Here is a 21,576-nt window from a genome sequence, read left to right as displayed (position 1 = left end):
TCCAGTACTATAAGGTGAGTAGTTTTCTTTTATTAGAGACTAATTGCATTATCTTGCACTTGTACTATTGAATTTCATGGCACTTCTGTCACTCCAATCTTCAATGTCATCCAGAGCTTCCTCACTGATATGTGAAAGTCTGTTTACCCTAGAGTCTTGTAGTCAGGCCATCTTACTTCTCAGACCTCTGAGGGTAATTGTTGGAATGATTTATAGTTTAGTGGTGGATGACAGTCTTCAGTGTTGACTTTACTCAACAAATTATGTATCTTATTTTTAATATTATTCCAACACCCAGCACCTGTTTTTATCTATGGGAGGAGGATTAAAGAATTAATTTTCAGTAGGTACTTTCCAGCGTATACCCCCTGTTTCACATTTGGATGTCAGTGCAGCTTTAAAATCCTAAATTGGTTTAAGGGATTTTTCCCCTGAATCATAAGTGACCTCATAAGGAATTCTTTTAGGAAACTTGAAAGGTCACTTTTTTTTTTGTTTCACTCCCAGTTTCAAATATTGACTAGAAACAAACAGTATTCTGATATATAGTAGGTCTGCTGCTTCTCCTAAGGGACCTGTGAAAAGTTAAATAAAATATAAAAATAAAATATATAGTATAGTAACATACAAAATACTTCCAAATGTTTCCAGAGGGTGAAGAAAAGCCATTGAATATGTCTGATTTTGTTTTCTGTTACTGTATTACAGCAGGTCATTTTCAGTTACACATGTGCACTAACATAGTTTTGTTGCAGTTAAATATAAAAAGTTAAATGGAGAACAAATGAAAACCCTACATTTCAAAGGGCATTGCTTGTTTTTCCAATCCTTATTTTGAAGGTGATGGTCTTTATTTCACCTTCTTATAATGCATAGTTATTTTAACATGATACCATGTGTTTTTCTGATGCGGAAAAGTGCAGAATATTTTTATGGAATGTTAAAAGTCAAGTAACAATCATGTAAATTCCTAAATGCTTGTGTCTAAATGTGGCAACTAGAGATATGAGGATAGTACACGTTTCCTGTATATGATTACAGAAGGCCAAGCTGACTTTTTTGTTGTCCCATCTTTCAGTAATAATACAATGTAATTTACAGTGATAATTGGGTGTATAGAAAATATATGGCTGCATAGGTGCTAAGCACTTTGTATTCATTTTAGAATGACGCAGAATAGTTATATTTAAATGGATCGCTGATCGCTTTATTTTATATTTATATTCCTTTATTCAATATTTCAAACTCAGAAAGAGGATAATTAGACTCTATGAGTGAAGGAGGCTCAGGTAATATGGTGCGTGCTTATGTCTGGATCTCCATGGCATCTATATAATACTATGAGTGCGTTTACAGACTGATGAAGTTTTGATCTGATTGTTCGGCTTTGTGAGACTCAATCAGAATGTTAATTTTATTGTAACAGATTTTTCTCAGAAAGGTTGCATTAATGAGCAGAAAGCTTACTTAAATTTAAGATTTGTAAATTTATTAGGGGGAATCATTTTGTATGTATAGTTGGGATTATGTTTTCCAATGTGCATTCCTTTGCATTTATCAACATTGGATTTCATCTGCCATTTTCTTACCCGGTCCCCCAGTTTTGTGAGATCCCTTTCCAACTCTTGACAGTCAGCTTTGGACTTACCTATCTTGAGTAATTTTGTATCATCTGCAGATTTTGCCACCTCACTGTTCACCCCCTTTTCCAGATCATTTATAAATAAGTTGGACAGCACAGGTCCCAATACAGATTCTTAGGGGCATCCCGCTATTTACCTCTCTCCATTGTGAAAACTGACTATTTATTTTTATCCTTTGTTTTCTGTCGTTTAACCAGTTACTGATCAATGACAGGATCTTTTCTCTTATTCCATGACTACCTGCCTTGCTTAAGAGCTTTTAGTGTGGGACCTTTTCAAAGGGTTTTTGAAAGTCCAAATATACTAGCAACTGGATCACCCTTAACCACATGCTTGCTGACTCCTTCAAAGAACTCTAATAGATTGGTGATGCATGATTTCACTTTACAAAAGCCATGTTGACTCTTCCCCAACATATCATGTTTATCTATGTTTCTGATCATTCTGTTCTTATAAACAAATGGAGTAAACCAATATAATTCCCCTGTTTCTTGTTTTGTCATGTCTTGCTGTGTGACATGAGGTTAGCCTTCTGCCTCTATTTCCCTATCTGTACAATTGAGATAAAGATAGTTACCCTCCTTAGTAAAGTACTTCATAGAATCATAGAATATCAGGGTTGGAAGGGACCTCAGGAGGTCATCTAGTCCATCCTCCTGCTCAAAGCAGGACCAATCCCCAACTAAATCATCCCAGCCAGGGCTTTGTCAAGCCTGACCTTAAAAACCTCTAAGGAAGGAGATTCCACCACCTCCCTAGGTAACCCATTCCAGTGCTTCACCACCCTCCTAGTGAAAACCTTTTTCCTAATATTCAACCTAAACCTCCCTCACTGCAACTTGAGACCATTACTCCTCGTTCTGTCATCTGCTACCACTGAGAACAGAATAGATCCATCCTCTTTGGAACACCAGGTAGTTGAAAGCAGCTATCAAATCCCCCTCCTCATTCTTCTCTTCTGCAGACTAAACAATCCCAGTTCCCTCAGTCTCTCCTCATAAGTCCTGTGTTCCAGCCGCCTAATCATTTTTGTTGCCCTCCGCTGGACTCTTTCCAATTTTTCCACATCCTTCTTATAATGTAGGGCCCAAAATTGGACACAGTACTCCAGATGAGGCCTCACTAATGTCAAATAGAGGAGAATGATCACGTCAATCGATCTGTTGGCAATGCCCCTACTTATACAGCCCAAAATGCCGTTAGCCTTCTTGGCAACAAGAGCACACTGTTGACTCATATCCAGCTTCTTGTCCACTGCAACCCCTAGGTCCTTTTCTGCAGAACTGCTGCCTAGCCATTCAGCCCCTAGTCTGTAGCAGTACTTAAAGATCTACAGGTGAAAAGCACTACATAGTTGCTAAGTATTATTATGATAAAATCATTATTGGTTAAAGGGATATAACAGTATTAACATGCTCTTCTCCTTCAGTGTTTCAAAATTTTATTAAAACTGAAAATGTACCCTTTCAGATTACCTTGGAACAATACACTTTGGAGTGATCACGGATAAACAAATTGCAAAGGAGATCTCATTGACGCGCTCGGGAAGTGTGTACCTTCATAGACATGTCAACACTTCGCTTGTGAGTACTATTATTATTACTTAACATTTATATTTCAGTAGCAACCAGATGCCAACTAGGTTGGACCCATTGTGCTAGGCACTATATAAACAGAGAAGATGACAGTGCTTCAAAGAGCATTCATAAAGCTGTTACGTGCTAGAATGCAGAGTATGTAAGAACTGACATTTCCATAGTGTAGTATTTATTGTCCTTCTGTGGAAGATAAAAGTAAGTAATTGTGTTTGGGTTTTGTTAGTTTTAAATAATGGATGCTATTGTGTTTGTACTGTGTTTTTTAAGAGTAACATACCACTCAGTTCCATTCCTGATGCTGGCCTGACACTTCATAGCAGAAATAAGAATATCCATACTGGATCAGACCAATGGCCCTTCTAGCCCAGTATCATGTTTTCTGACAGTAGCCAGTGCCTGCCAGATGCTTCAGAGGGAATGAACAGAAGAGGGCAATTTATCGAGTGATCCATCTCCTGTTATCCAGTCCCAGCTCCTGGCAGTTGTACTTTTAGAGACACCCAGAGCATAGGATTGCGTCCCTCACCATCTTGGTTAATAGCCACTGATGCACCTATTCTCCATGAATTTACCTAATTCTTTTTTTAACCCAGTTATACTTTTGGCTTTCACAACATCCCCTGACAATGAGTTCCACACATTGACTGTGTGGTGTGTGAAGAAGTACTTCTTTATGTTTGTTTTAAACCTGAAGCCTATTAATGTCTTTGAGTGACCCTGGTTCTTGTGTTATGTGAAACTTTTCACTTATTCACTATTCACTTTCTTCATACTGTTCATGATTTTTATAGACCTCTATCATATATTCCTCCTTAGTTGTCTCTGTCTAAGCTGAATAGTCCCAGTCATTTTAATCTCTTCTCCTATGTGGAAGCCATTCCATACCTCCTAATCATTTTATTGCTCTTCCAGGTATAATATATCTTATAATATATCTGCCCAGAACTGCAGGCACTTTTCAAGGTGTGAGCATTCCATGGATTTCTGTAGTAGCATTATCATATTTTCTGTCTTATTATCTTTCCTAACTTCGTTAGTGTTTTTGACTGCCACTGCATACTGAGCAGATGTTTTCAGAGAACTATCCACAATGATTCCAAGATCTTTCTTGAGTGATAACAGCTAATTTAGACCCCCAGACACACTTGGATCCTGGTCATGGAGACCCCCATACAGGGGCCTCCACAGCCCGACAGTGCCCCTCTGAGCACAAGCCAAGGTGTGGAACCACCAGCGCTAAAAGTAAGGAGAGGTCCCATCATGAGAGCAAGATACAACAGCAGATCCCCGCAGCAAACTGTTCATAAGGGACATGTTCTCTGCCCGAGCTGTGCCAGGTCGGGTGAGATATTGTGCACAGGCCCCATGGAACCAGTGCTAAAACCCCCCGTGCTGGAGGATAAGGCTAAGAAGAAGCGGGATCTGTTGATGTCGCTGGTCACCTTGGTATTGGGGCTATTAGAATGTCTGTCTATGAGTGCAGGTTCAGATACTCGGATGGTGCTGCCTTGACACTATGTGGATGGACCAGGCTTGACCATGGGAACAGCTCCCTCCAGAATCTCCATGGGAACCCCGTGGACTCTGGGATGTACAGAGACTTTCTTGTCTCCAAAGGTGTTTCTTCTGTACCTGCAATCCCCACTCCTCTCGGGCCCTTCCATTCTCTGGGACATTCCCACACCAGAGGATGAACTGCTGCTCCTGCTGCAGGAATGGCCCCTTCCCCGTTCGTTGGACCAGGGCCCTCTGGTACTGGCGGTCCTGCTGTTTCAGTCAGAACTGTCATCCAACTCGGAGGAGTCCCAGGATGTAGACCAGCCAGTTTCACTCCTGCCCCGCAAGAGCCCAGGATGTAGGCCAGCCAGTTTCACCTCCTCCCCGCAGGCACCCCTTCCTTGCCCAGCTGTGACCCCCTCCCCAGATACCGCTTCCCCTGGGGCCCACCCAAACTGATGGCGCCCACATTCTGGCCCTACTGGAACCCCTGGAACCCGTCCTATAGGCAGCAGGCACCATCACAAGGGTCCTATCGTTCTTCCCTTGCGCAGCAACCGGCTCCATCAGTTTATGAGGAGGGAGATGTAAAACTGGTACTGCCAGTTCTGACCAGAGCCTCCTTGACACCGGATGAGGCAGTCAGCTTCTTGCCGCTCTCTCCATCGGATGATTCTCAGCATTATCATGAACTCCTGCAGAGAGTGGCTTACTGACTTACAGATTCCGCTGGAGGAAGTCCAGGACCCCCAATGCATCCTCCAGTCATAGGGACACTCCAGTGGCTCTCCCTATAAATGAGGCTATACTGGAACCAACCTGGACAGTGTGGCACACTCCAGCATTGTGTGCCCCTACCCCAAAAAGAGCTGAGAAATGCAGCTTTGTGTTGGCTAAAGTGGCGGACTTCCTCTTTACCCACCTGGCCCCAACTCATTAGTTGTCCAGGAGGCCACAGAACAATCCCATCAACACCCTCAAAAGTCCACTCTGCCAAACAAGGGGTCAAAAAGATTGGATCTCCTGGGCAGGAGGGCCTTTTCATCGGCAGGTCTGCAGTTCTGCATAGCTAACTACCAGGCTCTGTTAGCTAAGTACAACTTTAACACATATGGCAGGCTAGCAGAGTTTAAGGACAAGCTCCCTGTGGAAGACCAGGCCCAGTTCCAGGCCCTAGTTGATGAGGGTACACTAGTTGTAAAGGTGGCCCTCCAGGTAGCAGTGGATGCAGCCGACACTGTTTTCTGCTCTGTAGCCCCCAAACTAGTGATGCGCAGGGATTTGTGGCTTCAGTCATCAGGGTTCCCGCAGTAGATTCAAAACACCATTGAGGACCTCCCTTTCGTTGAAGCCAATCTCTTCAATGCTAAAACAGATGAATCCCTGCTGTCCTTGAAGAACTCACGCTTCAGTAACCCTCACTATTAGTCTTAGTTGTCTAGATGGGAGCCAAGGGCTGGAATACCTAAAGGGAACTGTGTTTGGTTTCTTGTCAACCAGTGTGGTACTGCAGCAGCTCTTTTATTACTGGTTTGGTGAATCTAATTGTACAATAAACCACCAGTTTTGGGAATTGTCTGCCCTATTTCTTGCTGTCCGCCCTGAGTGTGGCATTCTCATTGTGGCCCATCTAGATACCCGGTCACACTAGGAATCTGTGTAGATGAACATAAGTCTGTTTTGTCACCCAGACGATAAATTTCATAGGGGCGAGAATGGACTCGGTAACTCTATGGGCCTTCCTCCTGACAGAGCGCTTTGTGGCGATGAGCACCCGAATCGTCCACATCTGCTGTAAATCCCACATGACAGTCCACCAATGCCTCTCCCTTTTGGGGCACATGGCAGCTTGTATCTACATGATGTCCTTTGCAAGACTCCACCTGTGATGCCTACAAACCTGGTTCCTCCTGATCTGCAAGCCAAACAGGAACCACATAGACTCCAGAATCAGTTCTCTCAGATGTTCGGACCTCTCTTGCTTGTTAGTCCAATCCGTCCAAGATCATGATCGGGGACCCCCTTCAACTCTCCCACTCCGCAGGCCACCATTGTGACTGATGCTTCCTTTATTGAATGGGGTTCCCACATGGACCACCAGGGCATGTGGACGCCAAGGGAAGCCAGGCTACACATAAATGTACTGTAACTTAGGATAGTCCACCTTGCCTGCAAAGTCTTTCTTCCCATCCTTTGCAATTTCCGCATATAAATTCTTTTAGATAACATTGCTACAGTGGTCTACATCTACAAGCAAAGATGGATCAGGTGTCACTCCCTCTGCTTGGAGTTGCTCAGACCATGGAATTGGTGCATCTGAAACCAAGTGACCTTACAGACTGCGTATCTGCAGTGCACCCAGAATTCCCTGGCAAACACACTGAGCAGCACTTTCCACATGGATCATAAATGGCACTCCACGATACAGTATTGACTGACCTCCTCACACAGTGGGGTATCCCCAGCTGGGACCTTTTTGCATCATGTGAATCTCAGTCTCCCCTTGTATTGCTCCAGGGGCGCGGTAGTCAGACTCTCAAGGTGATGCTCTCCTACCCCCATGAATAGGCCACCTCCAATGTGCCTTCCCCCCCATTCCCCTTTTGCATCAGGTTCTCAGGAAGGTGCACTGGGACACAGCCACCATCATCCTCATAGCACCCTGCTGACCATGACAGTTCTGGTTCACAGATCTCCTGAAGCTCTCTACCCATCCACCAGTCAGACTCGGTTATTCCGGGATCTTCTCATGCAATTCAAGGCATCTCAAACATCCTAACCTAGGCGCACTTAACCTCGCAGCCTGGTGTTTGGATGGGCATCTGACACAGACCATTTGTGTTCTGTGCCGATCCAGCAGATCCTTTCCCAGAGCAAAAAAGAATACACCAGAACGTGCTATCAAGGAAAGTGACGTTGCTTCTTGGAGTGGGCCTGCTGCCCACCATTCTCCAGACACAGTGGCCATTACTGTCATCCTAGATTACCTCCTTGACCTGACAACATCGGGTTTAGCTCTCAGCTCTATCTGTGTGCATCTCGCAGCACTTAACACCTTCCTTCCCCCGGTGGATGGATGCTCCATTTTTACACCCCTATGATGGTACCATTCATGAAAGGCCTGCTCAAAACCATCTCACCAGTCACCAAAACCACCTGTCAGTGGGACCTTAACTTCGTCCTCTCAGCCCTCATGAGACCACCTTTGAACCTATGGTAACCTGTACTACGACTCACATTTCTATGAAAATGACATTCCTGGTTGCCATCACTTTGGCCAGAAAGGTCAGTGTACTAGTAGCCATGATTGTGACCCTCACCCTACGTGGTATTCCACAAATACAAGGTTTCCTCGAGACTAAACCCTAAATTTCTCCCCAAGATGGTCAGAATTTCATCTTAACCAATACATCCACTTGCTTGTGTTCTGCCCGAAACCACACCGCTCCCCTACAGACAAGAGATGTTCCCTTGATGTCAGGCAGACCCTGGCATTCTGCCTACAAAGGACTAAACCAATAAGGAAGTCTCCAAGACTCTTCGTAGCTATGACGGAGAGATCAAGGGGCCAAGCACATCCTCACAGTCTCTCTCCAAGTGGGTCTCAGGCTGCATACTGAAATGCTATCAAACTTCCCCCCTCCTGGGGATGTTATAGCTCATTCCATGCAGGCACAGGCCACTTCCTCCACTTCATTAGCGGACATTCCACGGTCAGACATCTGCAAAGCCGCAAGATGGCGTTCTGTACACACGTTTACAACTCTCTAAGCCCTGGACCATGAGGCAGCTGTGGACATGGCCATGGGACAAGCTGTACCGCAAATGGTTCTACCATCAAGCTCCTTGCACCCACTGCCACACTAATCACTTCCCATGTGTGGAATATGCATAGGGACCATCACTTGAAGAAGAAGAAGAAGCGGAAGTTCCTTACTGTAACTGGAGGTTCTTCGAGATGTGTGGTCCCGATCTGTATTCCACTTCCTGCCCTCCTTCTCCTCTGCTTTGAGCTTGACCATACTGTGGTAAGAAGAAGCTTGAGGAAACATACCACATGTGTGGGTCAATGGACACTGCTTAGAAAAAACTTCTGGGCTCAGGCACATGGCATGCATTCTCACCCATGTGTGGAATAGAGATAGGGACCACACATCTCGAAGAACCTCCAGTTACAGTAAGTAACCTCCTCTTTCCTTCCCATTAAGGTTATCCTTAGCATGAGAGAATACCTTTACATCTGGAAGGAGGGTCCCAACCATGGGATCACTTCCCTCTGCTCCAGCTTGACGTTCTCCTTCCCCAAGCCTTTCATCCCCCTCAACAGCACAAAGGCTGTCAGACTGGGGTAGTACTACTCTGCCTTGTCCCTGAAAGTCTCATCTGTGTACCTCTCTCTCTCTTCCTTAGCTCCTCCAGTTTAGCCACTCTGGTCTCAGGATCCTGTATTCAGTCTCTTGAGGGCGATAAGTTGCTGGCACTGAATGCACATATAAGCCATCTGCCCAGGAAGCAGGTAATCTTACATGCTGCATTATGTGCAATAAATTGGATAGCCAACTTTCTGGTTCTGGACTTCTGCCTCCATTATTTTTACTCTTGTATGGTTTTTGTTTGTTTGTATGTTCTTTGTTTTGGGGGCTTTATTGGCCTAAGTTTAGAGTATGTTTATTAAGTGTATCTGCACATGCTCCCTCTGCAAAAGAATCAGACTTATAATTTTTATGGTGTCATGAGTAATGTAAGAAATTGTGTAGACTTCTATTAACACAGACATTGCTATGCTGAAGTTGTGTCAGAAACTGCTAAAAACTTTTAAACAGGAAGGGCCTGATTTTGTGCCTGTGCAAAGTGGGTGAAAAACATTCTGACTTGATGATGATGTACATCTACTTTGCTCAACGACTACACAAAGTGCAAGCAATGGAGAATGAGATCCAAAACTGTTTTCCCTCTCTCACCATTGCAGCACAATTGCTTCAGAAGTTCACACACATGTTTTGTGGCCCCCTAATGTGAAGCTTTAGTATTTCACTTCAAATACTGCATAGTACTTTTTCTTTTAACTGTTTGCTTAGTCAGTTTTAACAAGTTGATTTGTAAATCATTACATACAAGTATCAGAAATACAATATTAATTTCTGGAGACTTATGTCACAGTGTCATTATTACTTAGAAAATAACTTTAGTGTTTTTGTCTTTAGTACATAAAATGTAGAGACAATAAGTGCCAGATTCTTTGCTGTGGCCAACTGGGGAAGGAGTGTCAGAACCAGTTATGGACCCCCAATTCCTTGTCCAGCTCCATTCCAGGTTAAAGCAACCCCCAGGCTGCTCAAATGTATACCACTTGGCAGGGGTCCCCATACCTCCTCCCAGATGCTCCCCAATACCAGGGATTGCGGAAGAGGGTGTCCTACAAGCTGGTTATGTTCTGTGTTCACTGTGCATTCCCTCATGCCAGAAGAATCCTCTGTAGAAGTGATAGGGCCAGATTCTATCTCCTTTACTCTACCAAAGTAACACAGAATGACAGTGAAGGAGATGATCTGGCCCAATAAGGGTCAAATCCAATATGACTTGAAGTCAACAGAAAGATTCCTATTGTCGTCAGTGGGCTTTGAATTGGGTCCTGAGTTCATAAAAACCCCTGATCTCAAACATTTGACCTTTTCGAATTGCAAAAAACACCAAACAGCATGGATTATAACAGAAGTGTTGACTCAAATTTATGTCATCCTACTAAAATAAATCAGCTACCAGAAATTTAAAACAATACAAATAAATGGACAAACTCAAGATAGTTTAGGACTCACTATGTTTTTTATTATAGGCTTTGCTCAAGCTGGAAGACTGCACAGAGTGGTACTTTTGTAAGGGGAAAGGAGCGTGAGTTTTCATCACAGTTGGTGGCAGTTGTCAGAACCATGATATGGGCTGTCTGGCCCAGCAGGTCAGAACAGGAGACAGATCTGGGAGACAAGCCTGGGGTCAAAAATTGAGTAAAAAACCAGGAGTCAGGCCTAAGGTGGGAACCAGAGTCTAGCCAGTGATCAGAACCAGAATCTGGGGTCAAACCAGGAATCAGAGATGAAGACCAGAGGTGGAGACTGAAGCAGGGAAGGAGAGCGAGGTCTTGTAGCAACAGACTGGGTACTGCTGGGTTGCACAGACAGCTTCCAGGAACTACCTCCATGCCTTAATAGTGTGCCTGGAGTGATCAGAGGTCATGGGGGATGCTACCAGTCAGGTCTTCCATGGGTTGCACTTTCTGTGGTGTGTAGTAACCCCAGGGTTTATAGTGCATGGATTGTAACTCTGCCATGGCTACTGGGTGGCAGCCTGGATGCACCAGTCACCCAGATCCCTACAGTCCTCAGTTCCAGTCCTCTAGATCATTATAGTAGTATTGTTTCTACCATTCACAATTCTGTAGTCAGATAATAAATGAGAGATCAACACTGGGGTACCCTCCCACATACTCTACACTCCTTTTCATAGATTCCAGGGCCAGAAGGGACTATTGTGATCCACTAGTCTACCTCTTGTATAACACAGGCCATAGAACTTCCCCAAAATAATTCCTAGAGCAGATCTTTTAGAAAAACATCCAATCTTGATTTAAAAATTACCAGTGATGGAGAATCCACCACAACCCTTAGTTCTAATGGTGGTTGTTCTGATGGTTTATTATTCTCACTGTTAAAAATGTACACCTTATTTCTAGTCTGAATTAGTCTAGCTTCAACTTCTAGCCTTTGGATTGTGTTGTACCTTTCTCTGCTAGAGTGAAGAGCCCATTACTAAATATTTGTTCTCCATATATGTACTTATAGATTGTGATCAAGTCACCCTTTAACCTACTGTTTGTTAGACTCAAGGAGCTCAATCTGGTAAATTTATCACTAAGGCATGTTTTCCGATCCTTTAATCATTCTCATGGTGGTTCTCTGAATCCTCTCCAATTTATCAAAGTCCATCAGAAAAGGACACAGTATTACAGCAGGGGACACACCAGTACCTAATACAGAGGTAAAATAACCTCTCTATTCTTACATGAGATTCCACTGTTCTTGCATCCATAGATCAAATTAGCTCATTTGGCCACTGAGAGCTTGTTTTCAATTGATTATCTTTCATGGCCCCAAAATCTTTTTCAGAGTCACTCCCTCCTAGGATAGAGTTCCCTCATCCTGTAAGTGTGGCCTACATTCTTTGTTTCTAGAGGTATACATTTATATTTAGCCATATTCAAATGCATATTGTTTGCTTGCGCCCAGTTTACCAAGTGATCCAGATCTCTGTGTATCAGTAACCTGTCCTCTTCATTTACCAGTTCCCCAATTTTTGTGTCACCTGCAAACTACATCAATGATGAGTTCTTCCAGGTCATTGATAAAAATTTTAAATAGCGTAGGGCCAAGAACTGATCTCTCTTCGATGATGTGTCTCCATTTACAGTTACATTTTGAGACCTATGAGTTAGCCAGTTTTTAATCCATTTAATGTGTGCCATGTTAATTTTATATCATTCTAGTTTTTTAATCAAAATGTCATGTGGTCCCAAGTCAAATGCCTTACAGAAGTCTAAGAGTAGGTCTATACTTACCTGCCGGGTCGACGCATAGAGTTCGACTTCTCGGAGTTCGAACTATCGCGTCTAATTTAGACGCGATAGTTCGAACTCCGAATGCACTCCCGTCGACTCCGGAACTCCACCACCGTGAACGGCGGTGGCGGAGTCGACGGGGGAGCTGCGGACTTCGATCCCGCGGCATCTGGACCGGTGAGTTCTTCGAACTAAGGTAGTTCGAGTTCAGCGTAGCTGAACTTGCGTACCTTAGTTCGACCCCCCCCTTAGTGTAGACCAGGCCTAAGTATGTTGCAACAACACTGTTACTTTTATCAACCAAACTTGCAGTCTCATCAAAAAAGATAGCAAATTAATTTGACAGTCTCTTTTTCCACAGCCTCTTGAAAGTAACTTCTTAACATAGCTTCATGATGTGTTTCTTCTTTATTAATCTGGAAGTTTTAAAGATGCTTTGTACAATTATTAAACACGGAGACAATTTGATAAGCACCCCAAAAGAGGTAGCCTTTTCCATCTTTCTAAAATTAACCTCTTTCATAATGCACTGCCAGTCAGTTATTTAAATTCCTTTGACCACATGTGTACAGTGAATATTGAATTAAGGGACATCGTCGGCAATCGCTCGAGGTTGAGGATAATCTCTTTCACAGGTTTTATTTTTCATGGGTCCTTTGGTGACTGAGGAGTCTGATCCTTGAGCCACAGGCTCGTTGGCAGACATTGCAGGTCATATTGGAAGACAGGGTTGGGTCGCAATTGCTGTGTGACCATTGTCTTTCCTTTCTTTTCGGGTGTTTTTCTGCAATCAGGGCAAGAGGATTTTCCTCAAAAGTGGACGTTCCCTCTCTGACAAGTCTTCGCCAGTTATCCCTATCCTGGGCTGCTGTTTCCCAGTGTGTGTGGTATCAATGCCACATCTCTTGATGTTTATCTTGAGGGTGTCTTTAAAGCATTTCTTTTGGCCTCCTCATTTCCTTTCTCCTTTGGTGAGTTGGGCATACAGCAGTTGTTTTGGTAAGTGTACATCAGGCATGTGCACACAGTGCCTGCTCTACCCCAGCTGTTGCTGGATAATCAGGGCCTCAACAGTGAAGATATTGGCCTCTGTGAGGACACTGACATTAATGCAATGATCCTCCCACTTTATGTTGAGTATCTTCCAAAAAAAGTGCTGGTGCTGGCATTCCAGGTTTTCTAGGTGTTTTTTTATAGGTCACCCAAATCTCACAACCATAGAGGAGAGTGGTGGGATTACCACCACTTTACAAACTAAAAGTCTACTATGTGTTCTGATGATGTGTGTGTTGAACACCCGGCCAAAGGCAAGGCTGGCACAGTGAATTCCGTGCTGAATCTTGATGTATATGTCTGCCCTCTGTGAGAGATGGCTGCCAAGATAGGCAAAGTATTCTACATCCGATGAAGTGGGTATTCACCCACGAAAGCTCATGCTCCAATATGTCTGTTAGTCTATAAGGTGCCACAGGACTCTTTGCTGCTTTTACAGATCCAGACTAACACGGCTACATTTTCCAGTTATTCTTTGTCTATATATATCTTCCTTGCTGGGTCTGATGATTGACCGGGGACTGGCAGATCAAGAACTTTTGTTTTGCCGATGTTCAGAGTTAGCCCTAGGCTTTTGTAAGCTTCAGAGAAGCAATTAAGGGCTGTTTGAAGAGTGTGCAACTACAGCATAATCATCTGCGTACTGGAGTTTGTTTTTTGTTGCCCATATTACTTTAGTTCTGGCATGGAGACGAGAAAGGTTGAAGAGGTTGCCGTCAATCTGATATTGGATGCCAATGCCTGTAGTAGACGGTCTTGGGTTAGTGTTTTCATAGCTGCTGAGAAAATGGAGAAAAGGGTGGGTGCCAGTACACAACCTTGTTTTACACCAGTTTGGATGACAAAGGGCTCAGAGATAGAGCCACTGCACAGAATGGATTCAGTCATCTGGTCATGGAGGAGTCTTACAGTGGTGGTAATTTTGCTTGGGCAGCCAAACTTTGACATGATTTTCCACAGAGCCTCACAGTTGACAGAGTAGAAGGCTTCGGTCAGATTGATAAAGGCCATATAGGGCTCCCGGTGGTGTTCTTGACATTTTTTCTGGATCTTCCTGGCTGTGAAAATCATGTTGGTGGTGCCTCGTGATGGTCTGAAGCCGCACTTGGACTCTGGAAGTACTTCCTCTGCAAGAGGGAGCCGGAGATTCAGTAAGATTCTAGCAAGAATCTTCCCAGTGATAGAGAGGATGGCAATGCTTCGATAGTTGCCACAATCGGCCCTGTCTCCCTTTTTGAAAATGGTGACGATGTTAGCATTACGTAAGTCAGCATGTATTTTTTCGGTGCACCAGATTTTGAGGAGCAGCAAATGAAGCTTGTTAGTCAGTAGTTCTCCCCCCGCTTTCAATACTTAAACTGCTGTGCCATCAGAACCTGGTGCTTTATTGTTCTTCATTTTTTTTTAATTGCTTTACAGACTTCCTCGAGTCTTTGGTGTGTTGGCAAGAGTTTCCCAGATTGGGTACAGAGGGATGGAGTTGATGGTGTTGTCAGTCACAGTTGATTCTCAATTTAGAAGCTTTTGGTAGTGTTCCTTCCAGCGCTCTTTGATGGATTAGTTAACTTTAAGAAGGGTACTACCATCTTCGGAGCTCCGAGGTGTGAGGCCACATGAGCTTGGTCCGTACAGGGTCTTTGTCTCACCAAAAAAAATGGTGGAGGGAACACCTACATTTACTAAGTATATCAAAATGAACAAAAGTTTAGTGTGAACAACAGTTGATAGAGAGGAGCATGTTGCCCCAGTCCATATTTAATCCATTTATAATGTAAACAATAAATTCCATATTATATTGGCTGTCTTTCACAGCTCTTGAGTGGTGCCTTTGTATCAGGGGAAACAAATTATGTCATTTGGGAGAAATAGATTTGAATAAATATATGATATCAGAATGAGAATGATGTGAAGGAAAAGCCAGTAGTGGCAACAGAATTTTAGAGGCCAAAAAGTGATGGAATTAGTTTCACTTATTCTGTCATGGCTGTGAACAAGAAACTTCCACTTCAAAGTTCCATTCCATACATGAAATATCCATGCTGCCAATATATTGGAACTGGTATCAGAGAATCCATAGGGTGTAATAAGTAGAAAGGTAGGGATTCCGATGATGATCCTTCTTGCTATACACTTCAGTCTCTTTGATAGTTCTACTTGATAAGAACCTAGGGGAAACACAGACCACAATGAACCAAATCCTGCTGGCCTTACAACATAGGTGCACCAGTAATCATACATGTTACAGTTTTCACCCATATTTCCTATGATTAATTTCTCAGAAAAAACAAACTCGTATACCAGAAACTGCAATGAAGAACTGAATATTTCTTTGGTGAAAAGGAGTACCTTTCTTTTCTTTTTTTTTAAAGGGTGGAGAGGGGAAGGGCAGTCAGTATGATACATTGTTCCATTTAAAAATTGTATTGTGACACATGAAAATACAATATGCATTGAAACACTTGATCCTGAAAAATCCACTGAAGTAAAATATTGTAAGCAAAAGCAAGTGGTATTCCCACCTTTCCCTGTAGTATACACTTGCATGGTATATAGTCCAAGCCAAACCTCAGGGAGATTGTGTGGATGGGGTAATTTGTAATAAAAGCAAAACATAGGCTGAGGTTTATGTTAGCTGTCTCATTTCTCTTTTCTGCCAAAAACTGGAAATCACAGTGAAGTGGGGAATTTCCAGCCGAGAAAATGAGAACTAATCAGAAGAGATTAGTAAATTTCCCCGAGAGAGATGGGTGCATCCCAAAAAGAGGTTCTACAGAAAATGAGATAGCCAAGAACAGTTTCTTAATAATGTAGAACTTTGACCAATTATCTCCCTCCCCTTTTCACCATCTTTTTGAGTTAGCTTTTGCTGTGCATGATTTTGTTTAATGAAAATGAACGTTTTCTTGAAAGTTTTGAGCCTGAAAAGTCATGTAACAGTTTCTCAGAAGAAATTAAAGTCATTTTAAAATAAAATATGAAATTTTCACACTTCTAAATTGAAAAGATAAGTAACACATTCTTTATCATTCTGGTGTGTTTACATTTGTAATTATTGGTTATTATTTAAATTTCTATTTGATTTTGTTAGATCAAATTTTAGTGACCCAGATTTGTATATCATTTATTCATACAAACATCCTGTAAGTATTTTATCAATTACAATGTAATTAGGAGAATGATAGTATAATTAGAAAAGTGCTGTTTTTAATAGTTTCTAATTACAGGAGAAGTAAATGATTATTCCGTAATCTTTGGTTATAATCATCTGTTCACATGATGTGATGATTTAGTTGGGCAAAAGTGGCTGCTGCCATACATAAGCATGCTCTCATTTTCTTTAATAATAAATACATATGTTCAATTGCTTTGATTTGCAGATGTTTACTGGGAGGCTTAGAACTATATACAGTCCATAAAGTGAGAGGAATTCTAAACAAAGGCAGATTAAATTGTTTTATAACAGTGTTCAAAGTCAGTTATTTTCTGAACAGAATTGCCAAAACAGTAGTGTTCTCTTATGCCAAATAATTGTTTTAATACCTCACAATAACCCACAAAGGTTGGTTGCCATCAACTTTGAGGTCAACAAACCTTTGCTTACCAAGGAATGTGAGAGAAGATACCCAAATGTACAGAATTTTGCAACCTTCGGTGTTAAGAAATGGCACATGGATGGGACATAACTGTTAATGGAAATGTTAATTGTTTTTAATGTATTTTTCCTTAGTAGGAAGCTTTAGTCTGCCCTTTGTTTTGGGAAAAATAAATGCTTTCCTAGTATCATTACAAAAATCTACCTTATTCTGGTGTAAAATATTTCAGAAATGTGAAGACAAAGGGCCTCTAGAGAGCTCAAATGAAAATAAGATGTGCTTTTGCCCTGCCACCCTGAAATATACTTAATGTGCGGTGTTCATTTTGCTCTAAAGATACCTGATTTATCACCCTGAAGTAGAAAAATTATTTAAGTGAGTTAACTCAAAAAGGCTAATCCTAGTGTCAGCTATGTTAGTATTAGGTGGGAATATTAATTTTGGTTGAAATTGGTGAAGCTGGAGGAGCAAGGAAGGACCTGAAATGCAACTTTCAGAATAGCTGTTCGGTGAAAAGACCTTATCTCTGTGTATGTCCTCGTTAACAGTGGAAATCATATGGAGATAAGGGATGTATTTACAGTTTATTCTACTCAAATCATGAAGAAGGATTTTCATGTATTACATGAAACAATAACTGGTGTCTGTGCAAACCTATGATAATGGTGCATGATAAACAGCATGCTTTAATTCATGAAAGTGACTCCAGAATTTAAATTCTTTTTTTAGAACATTGAATTAGTTAATCACACTCAGTGATACCAAAGCTATTGAATTGCAGTCACAGCTACGTCAGGATCTTAAAGGAGATGCATTTAAAGAGAGTCAATGTGATTAAATTAGAGACATAGTGGGGAGGTTTTTCTGGTGTCCCACTATAATAAATCAAGGTGAGTGGCAATATTAATCTGGAAACTGAGGTCTTTCACATTAGTGAAAATAAACATAAGAGGAGATTTGTATCAGGTGTAGAGGAGAAATAAAGAGATCTAAAGTCACTTGAGAAGCATTCTGGAAATAGTTTTGAAATGGGTACATATTGATGGCCCAGAGTCTCCACACATTTTTATAGAAATGTACACATTTTCCTGGAGGGAGGGAGAGAGGTCAGGGGGTCCGAGTGTAAGAAAATATAAAAGTAAAAAAAGAACCTACTTGGTAGAGCATATGTTGTTGACAAGACTAATATGATATTAAAGCAGGTGAGAGTTAAATATAACCTTCCCAAGTCAAAATTCTTTTATCATCTGCAGATAAGATCTAACATGCTAAAGGATTATGATGCAATTGTTTATTTCTATTCCAATTTCTCTATTCCAGTCTGTCAAACAAACTTATTGTTGAAAAGGGGCAGATGGCATTAATTTCATTAATTTGTTAAGCCCAACTATGTGCTATCTATAATACAGAAGACATTTTTCTTGCACAAAGAACCTTGCAGTCTAAATAGATAATGGAAAATCCACTTGGAGACCCACAGGGAAGGTTCTGTTTTAATGGTGGTTTGGTTTGGTTTTATAATAGCTGAGACACTGAAATTTTACTGACATGGGTTATCGTTAATGGGCTTTGCAGAGGCCATTATGTTAGGAAAATTCCAGGTGTAGGTGGATGGCAAGGATGCATAAAGATGATGAGAGCATTTATTGCATATATTTATAAGATGTTGAGGGCCATAGGTCTTTAGCATTTGAGAAAAATCAGAAGAGAATGTGGGAATTACATTAGAGAGGAAGAGTAACAAAAATTGTCAAAGCTTCTACCATATAATAAATGGTACAATTTAATCTTATGAACATAAGGGCATTGCACAGGTAGTCTGTCACCCTGAAAATCCTGTCTGATTATTTATTTATTTATTTATTTTTGGATAAAATAACATACACTAGAGATGCAGGGTAAAACCTTAACATTCACTTTGTGGCTGTTCATTTCATAATTCCTTTAGGCAGGGACCTTCTTTTCAGCTCTAAGCACATCATCAGCATTCAGCAAAGAAATAATAATACAATGAGGTTGAGGGAGTACTGCGAATATTAGTTCAAGATGCTATCAGAGCTGCTTATTACAGAGGTAAAAGCATTACCAACATTGAGACGGCTTGGTTGGAAAACAAAAGAATAAGAGAAAACAATAAATTGCTTTAAATTTGCTTTTGACCACCATCTGATAAGTCTTAATTGAGAATTGAAAATACAGTGAGCCATACTTCAGTGTGAGATTCTACTCGTGGTACTATGAGTTGGAGAGGAGTAGGGAAGAGTATCTATAGGGAAAGATCTATGGAATGATGACTAAGGTGAGAATGGTTCCTGAATAGTGTCAGTAAATAAAAAATGTCAGAGCTGTAACAGCACCAACATAACATGTATAACATGTATCGGACATCTTATGTACCTCATTCATCAGTAAACAGTGTATTTAAATAAATGAGGAGGACTAATTATGATTTTTTCTCCTTTCAAGATCTATCCAAATGAAGTCATGAACTACACAGCTGAGAATATTTGCAAGTGGGCTCTAGAAAACCGAGAGACATTTATACGTTGGTTGAGACCACATGGAGGAAAAAGCCTTCTACTAAACAATGAACTGAAGAAGGGACCAGCCCTTTTCTTATTTATACCCTTCAATCCCTTAGCAGAAAGCCATCCTCTTTTAGATGAAGTAAGTGAGATATATTATTATTTCTTTTTATTGTGGTAGAACATGCAGGCCCCAGTCACAGATCAGAGTCCCATTGTGTTGGAACTATACAAACATAGAAAAAGGTCTATATGAGGGGGGTTGCTTCTACTTCGTGCTCCATGAAGATCTAACTTGAAATTGTATGTATTGATACAGATTGGGTGCCATTTATGTGTTACTTGATGTCCCAGAATAGTGTACATTTACCGGGTCTGATTCTTCTCCCCCAAACCCCTGCACCGCTCAAAGTTTGTGGCTTGTGAATGCTTAATGGAAACAATTTATAGATCCCAATTCTCATGAACAACAGGGAGAGAGGAATGGTTACTAGTGTATATTTTTTTCATATTGAATTAATTAAGTGAACCTAATGTTGCCATTGAGAAATTGAAAGGATTTATTATGGTGCCTTCCAATGGAAAAAAATAATAGTTAAGAACACTGAACCCTATAAATCCCAAGGTGGTCTTAGCTATTATATTTGAAAAACAATATCAGATTATAAAGAAAGATTGATGCAATCAATTTTAATTCATATTCAACATACTTACTCTGTTCTCACCCTCTTTTTAAATGGGCCATTTCTGGTCCTTGGAGTGTTTTTTCAATGGGCTGAAGGACAAGCCATTTTTATTTATGAAAGAATCTTCATTGTAATGCCACTTGTATTTAAAAAGTTAATTGTGACATTGGTGTTCCCTGCTGTCTTTGTATTGTCCAAAGTCTTAAGGCATTGTTTCATCTGCTTGAACCCAGTTAACTTTGTTTACATGTACTAATTTGATCTTAAGTGGCACTTCTGTAGAATTATTGTAAATTACCAGTTTCAAAGTCAGTTTCAATAATATCTAGCCTCAAACTGGGCCTCTGACACTAGAAATGGCTTCGTTAATCCAGAGGGGTTTCCTTGAGTTGGCAGAGCATGCTTCCTAGTCAAATTTCCTCTTTCCCTTCTCTTTGCTAAAGAAATTAAACCAACATCATTCTAAGATTCTTGCTTTACTAGAATCAGTGATGTATAGTGGTCTGAGCGTGGGACTGGGAACTTGGAATGGCCCAGCATTAGTATTAATTCAGTTGGTTCAGTTTTTCTAATGTAAATAATTTGCAGTAATTAAAGTCTAGTGTATCAAATTTGTGTGTAGAGATGTAAATTTGACTCTAAAATTGAGATTATGGTTTCAGTTGCAGTTCTCATAGTACTTCATTACATAAACAGACATTTGTGAAGAGTGTTGAGTTTAAACCATTTTGACTGCAAAGCAGTCATAGCTAATGTATCAAGGTGAAACTGTACATCAAAACTTTGTTATCAGCTGCGTTACCCATGCTTCCACAGGCAAATCCATCTTTGGGGTCACGTCAGAGGTATATCTGAAACAAGGACTCACTCATTGTGGTCTTGTTGCCAATACACCATTACTGTTACTGTCATGAACATATACAAAAGCCAAACATGACAAATTCCACTCCTTCAAGTCTTGCATACATTTGCTTGCAAACTCGTCCGCAGCATGAATCTATTCTATTTTTTATATCTTTATAATAGAATATTCTGTTTGCACACACAGTGACTGGTAACCCTTGTAATTCCTTGTGTTTACCACAGACTGCAGGATTGCTATAAAGAGGCATCATAGACAGGAATTTCAAGTCCTGTAGGAGGTAGTCAGCATATTTTCCATTCTGCTGGTACTGTTTGTTTTGTGGGGTGCTGGGCTGTGGGAGCATGATATTATGAAAAGTAATGGGCGAAACCCCCTGAAGTTTGGTTCCAGATCCAAACTTTCTCAAAGTTCAGATGGTCTTCAGCTCTGAGATTCTTGTTTGGGCCAATTAGAGGTGAAGGAAGGTCCAAGCTGCAGAGTTCATGGTTTTCAGATCCAGAGCCCATT

General features: G+C 41.3%; 1 protein-coding gene across 5 annotated transcripts in view; it reads left to right on the top strand.

The window, feature by feature from the left end:
• Window positions 1-21,576, top strand: part of TXNDC11 (thioredoxin domain containing 11) — a 105,897-nt gene that overhangs the window by 55,293 nt on the left and 29,028 nt on the right. For all 5 annotated transcript variants that reach the window (XM_044979404.1, XM_044979405.1, XM_044979406.1 and 2 more), the window contains 2 exons: window positions 3,114-3,226; window positions 19,460-19,660. In XM_044979404.1, coding sequence (XP_044835339.1) covers window positions 3,114-3,226; window positions 19,460-19,660 — 314 coding nt within the window. The remainder of the gene's footprint in view (window positions 1-3,113; window positions 3,227-19,459; window positions 19,661-21,576) is intronic.

Source organism: Mauremys mutica, chromosome 11, assembly GCF_020497125.1.
Source record: "Mauremys mutica isolate MM-2020 ecotype Southern chromosome 11, ASM2049712v1, whole genome shotgun sequence".
In the NCBI taxonomy this organism is placed as follows: domain Eukaryota; kingdom Metazoa; phylum Chordata; order Testudines; family Geoemydidae; genus Mauremys; species Mauremys mutica.
The sequence above is the reverse complement of the archived record's forward strand: the minus strand, read 5'-3'. Positions and strand labels throughout refer to the sequence as shown.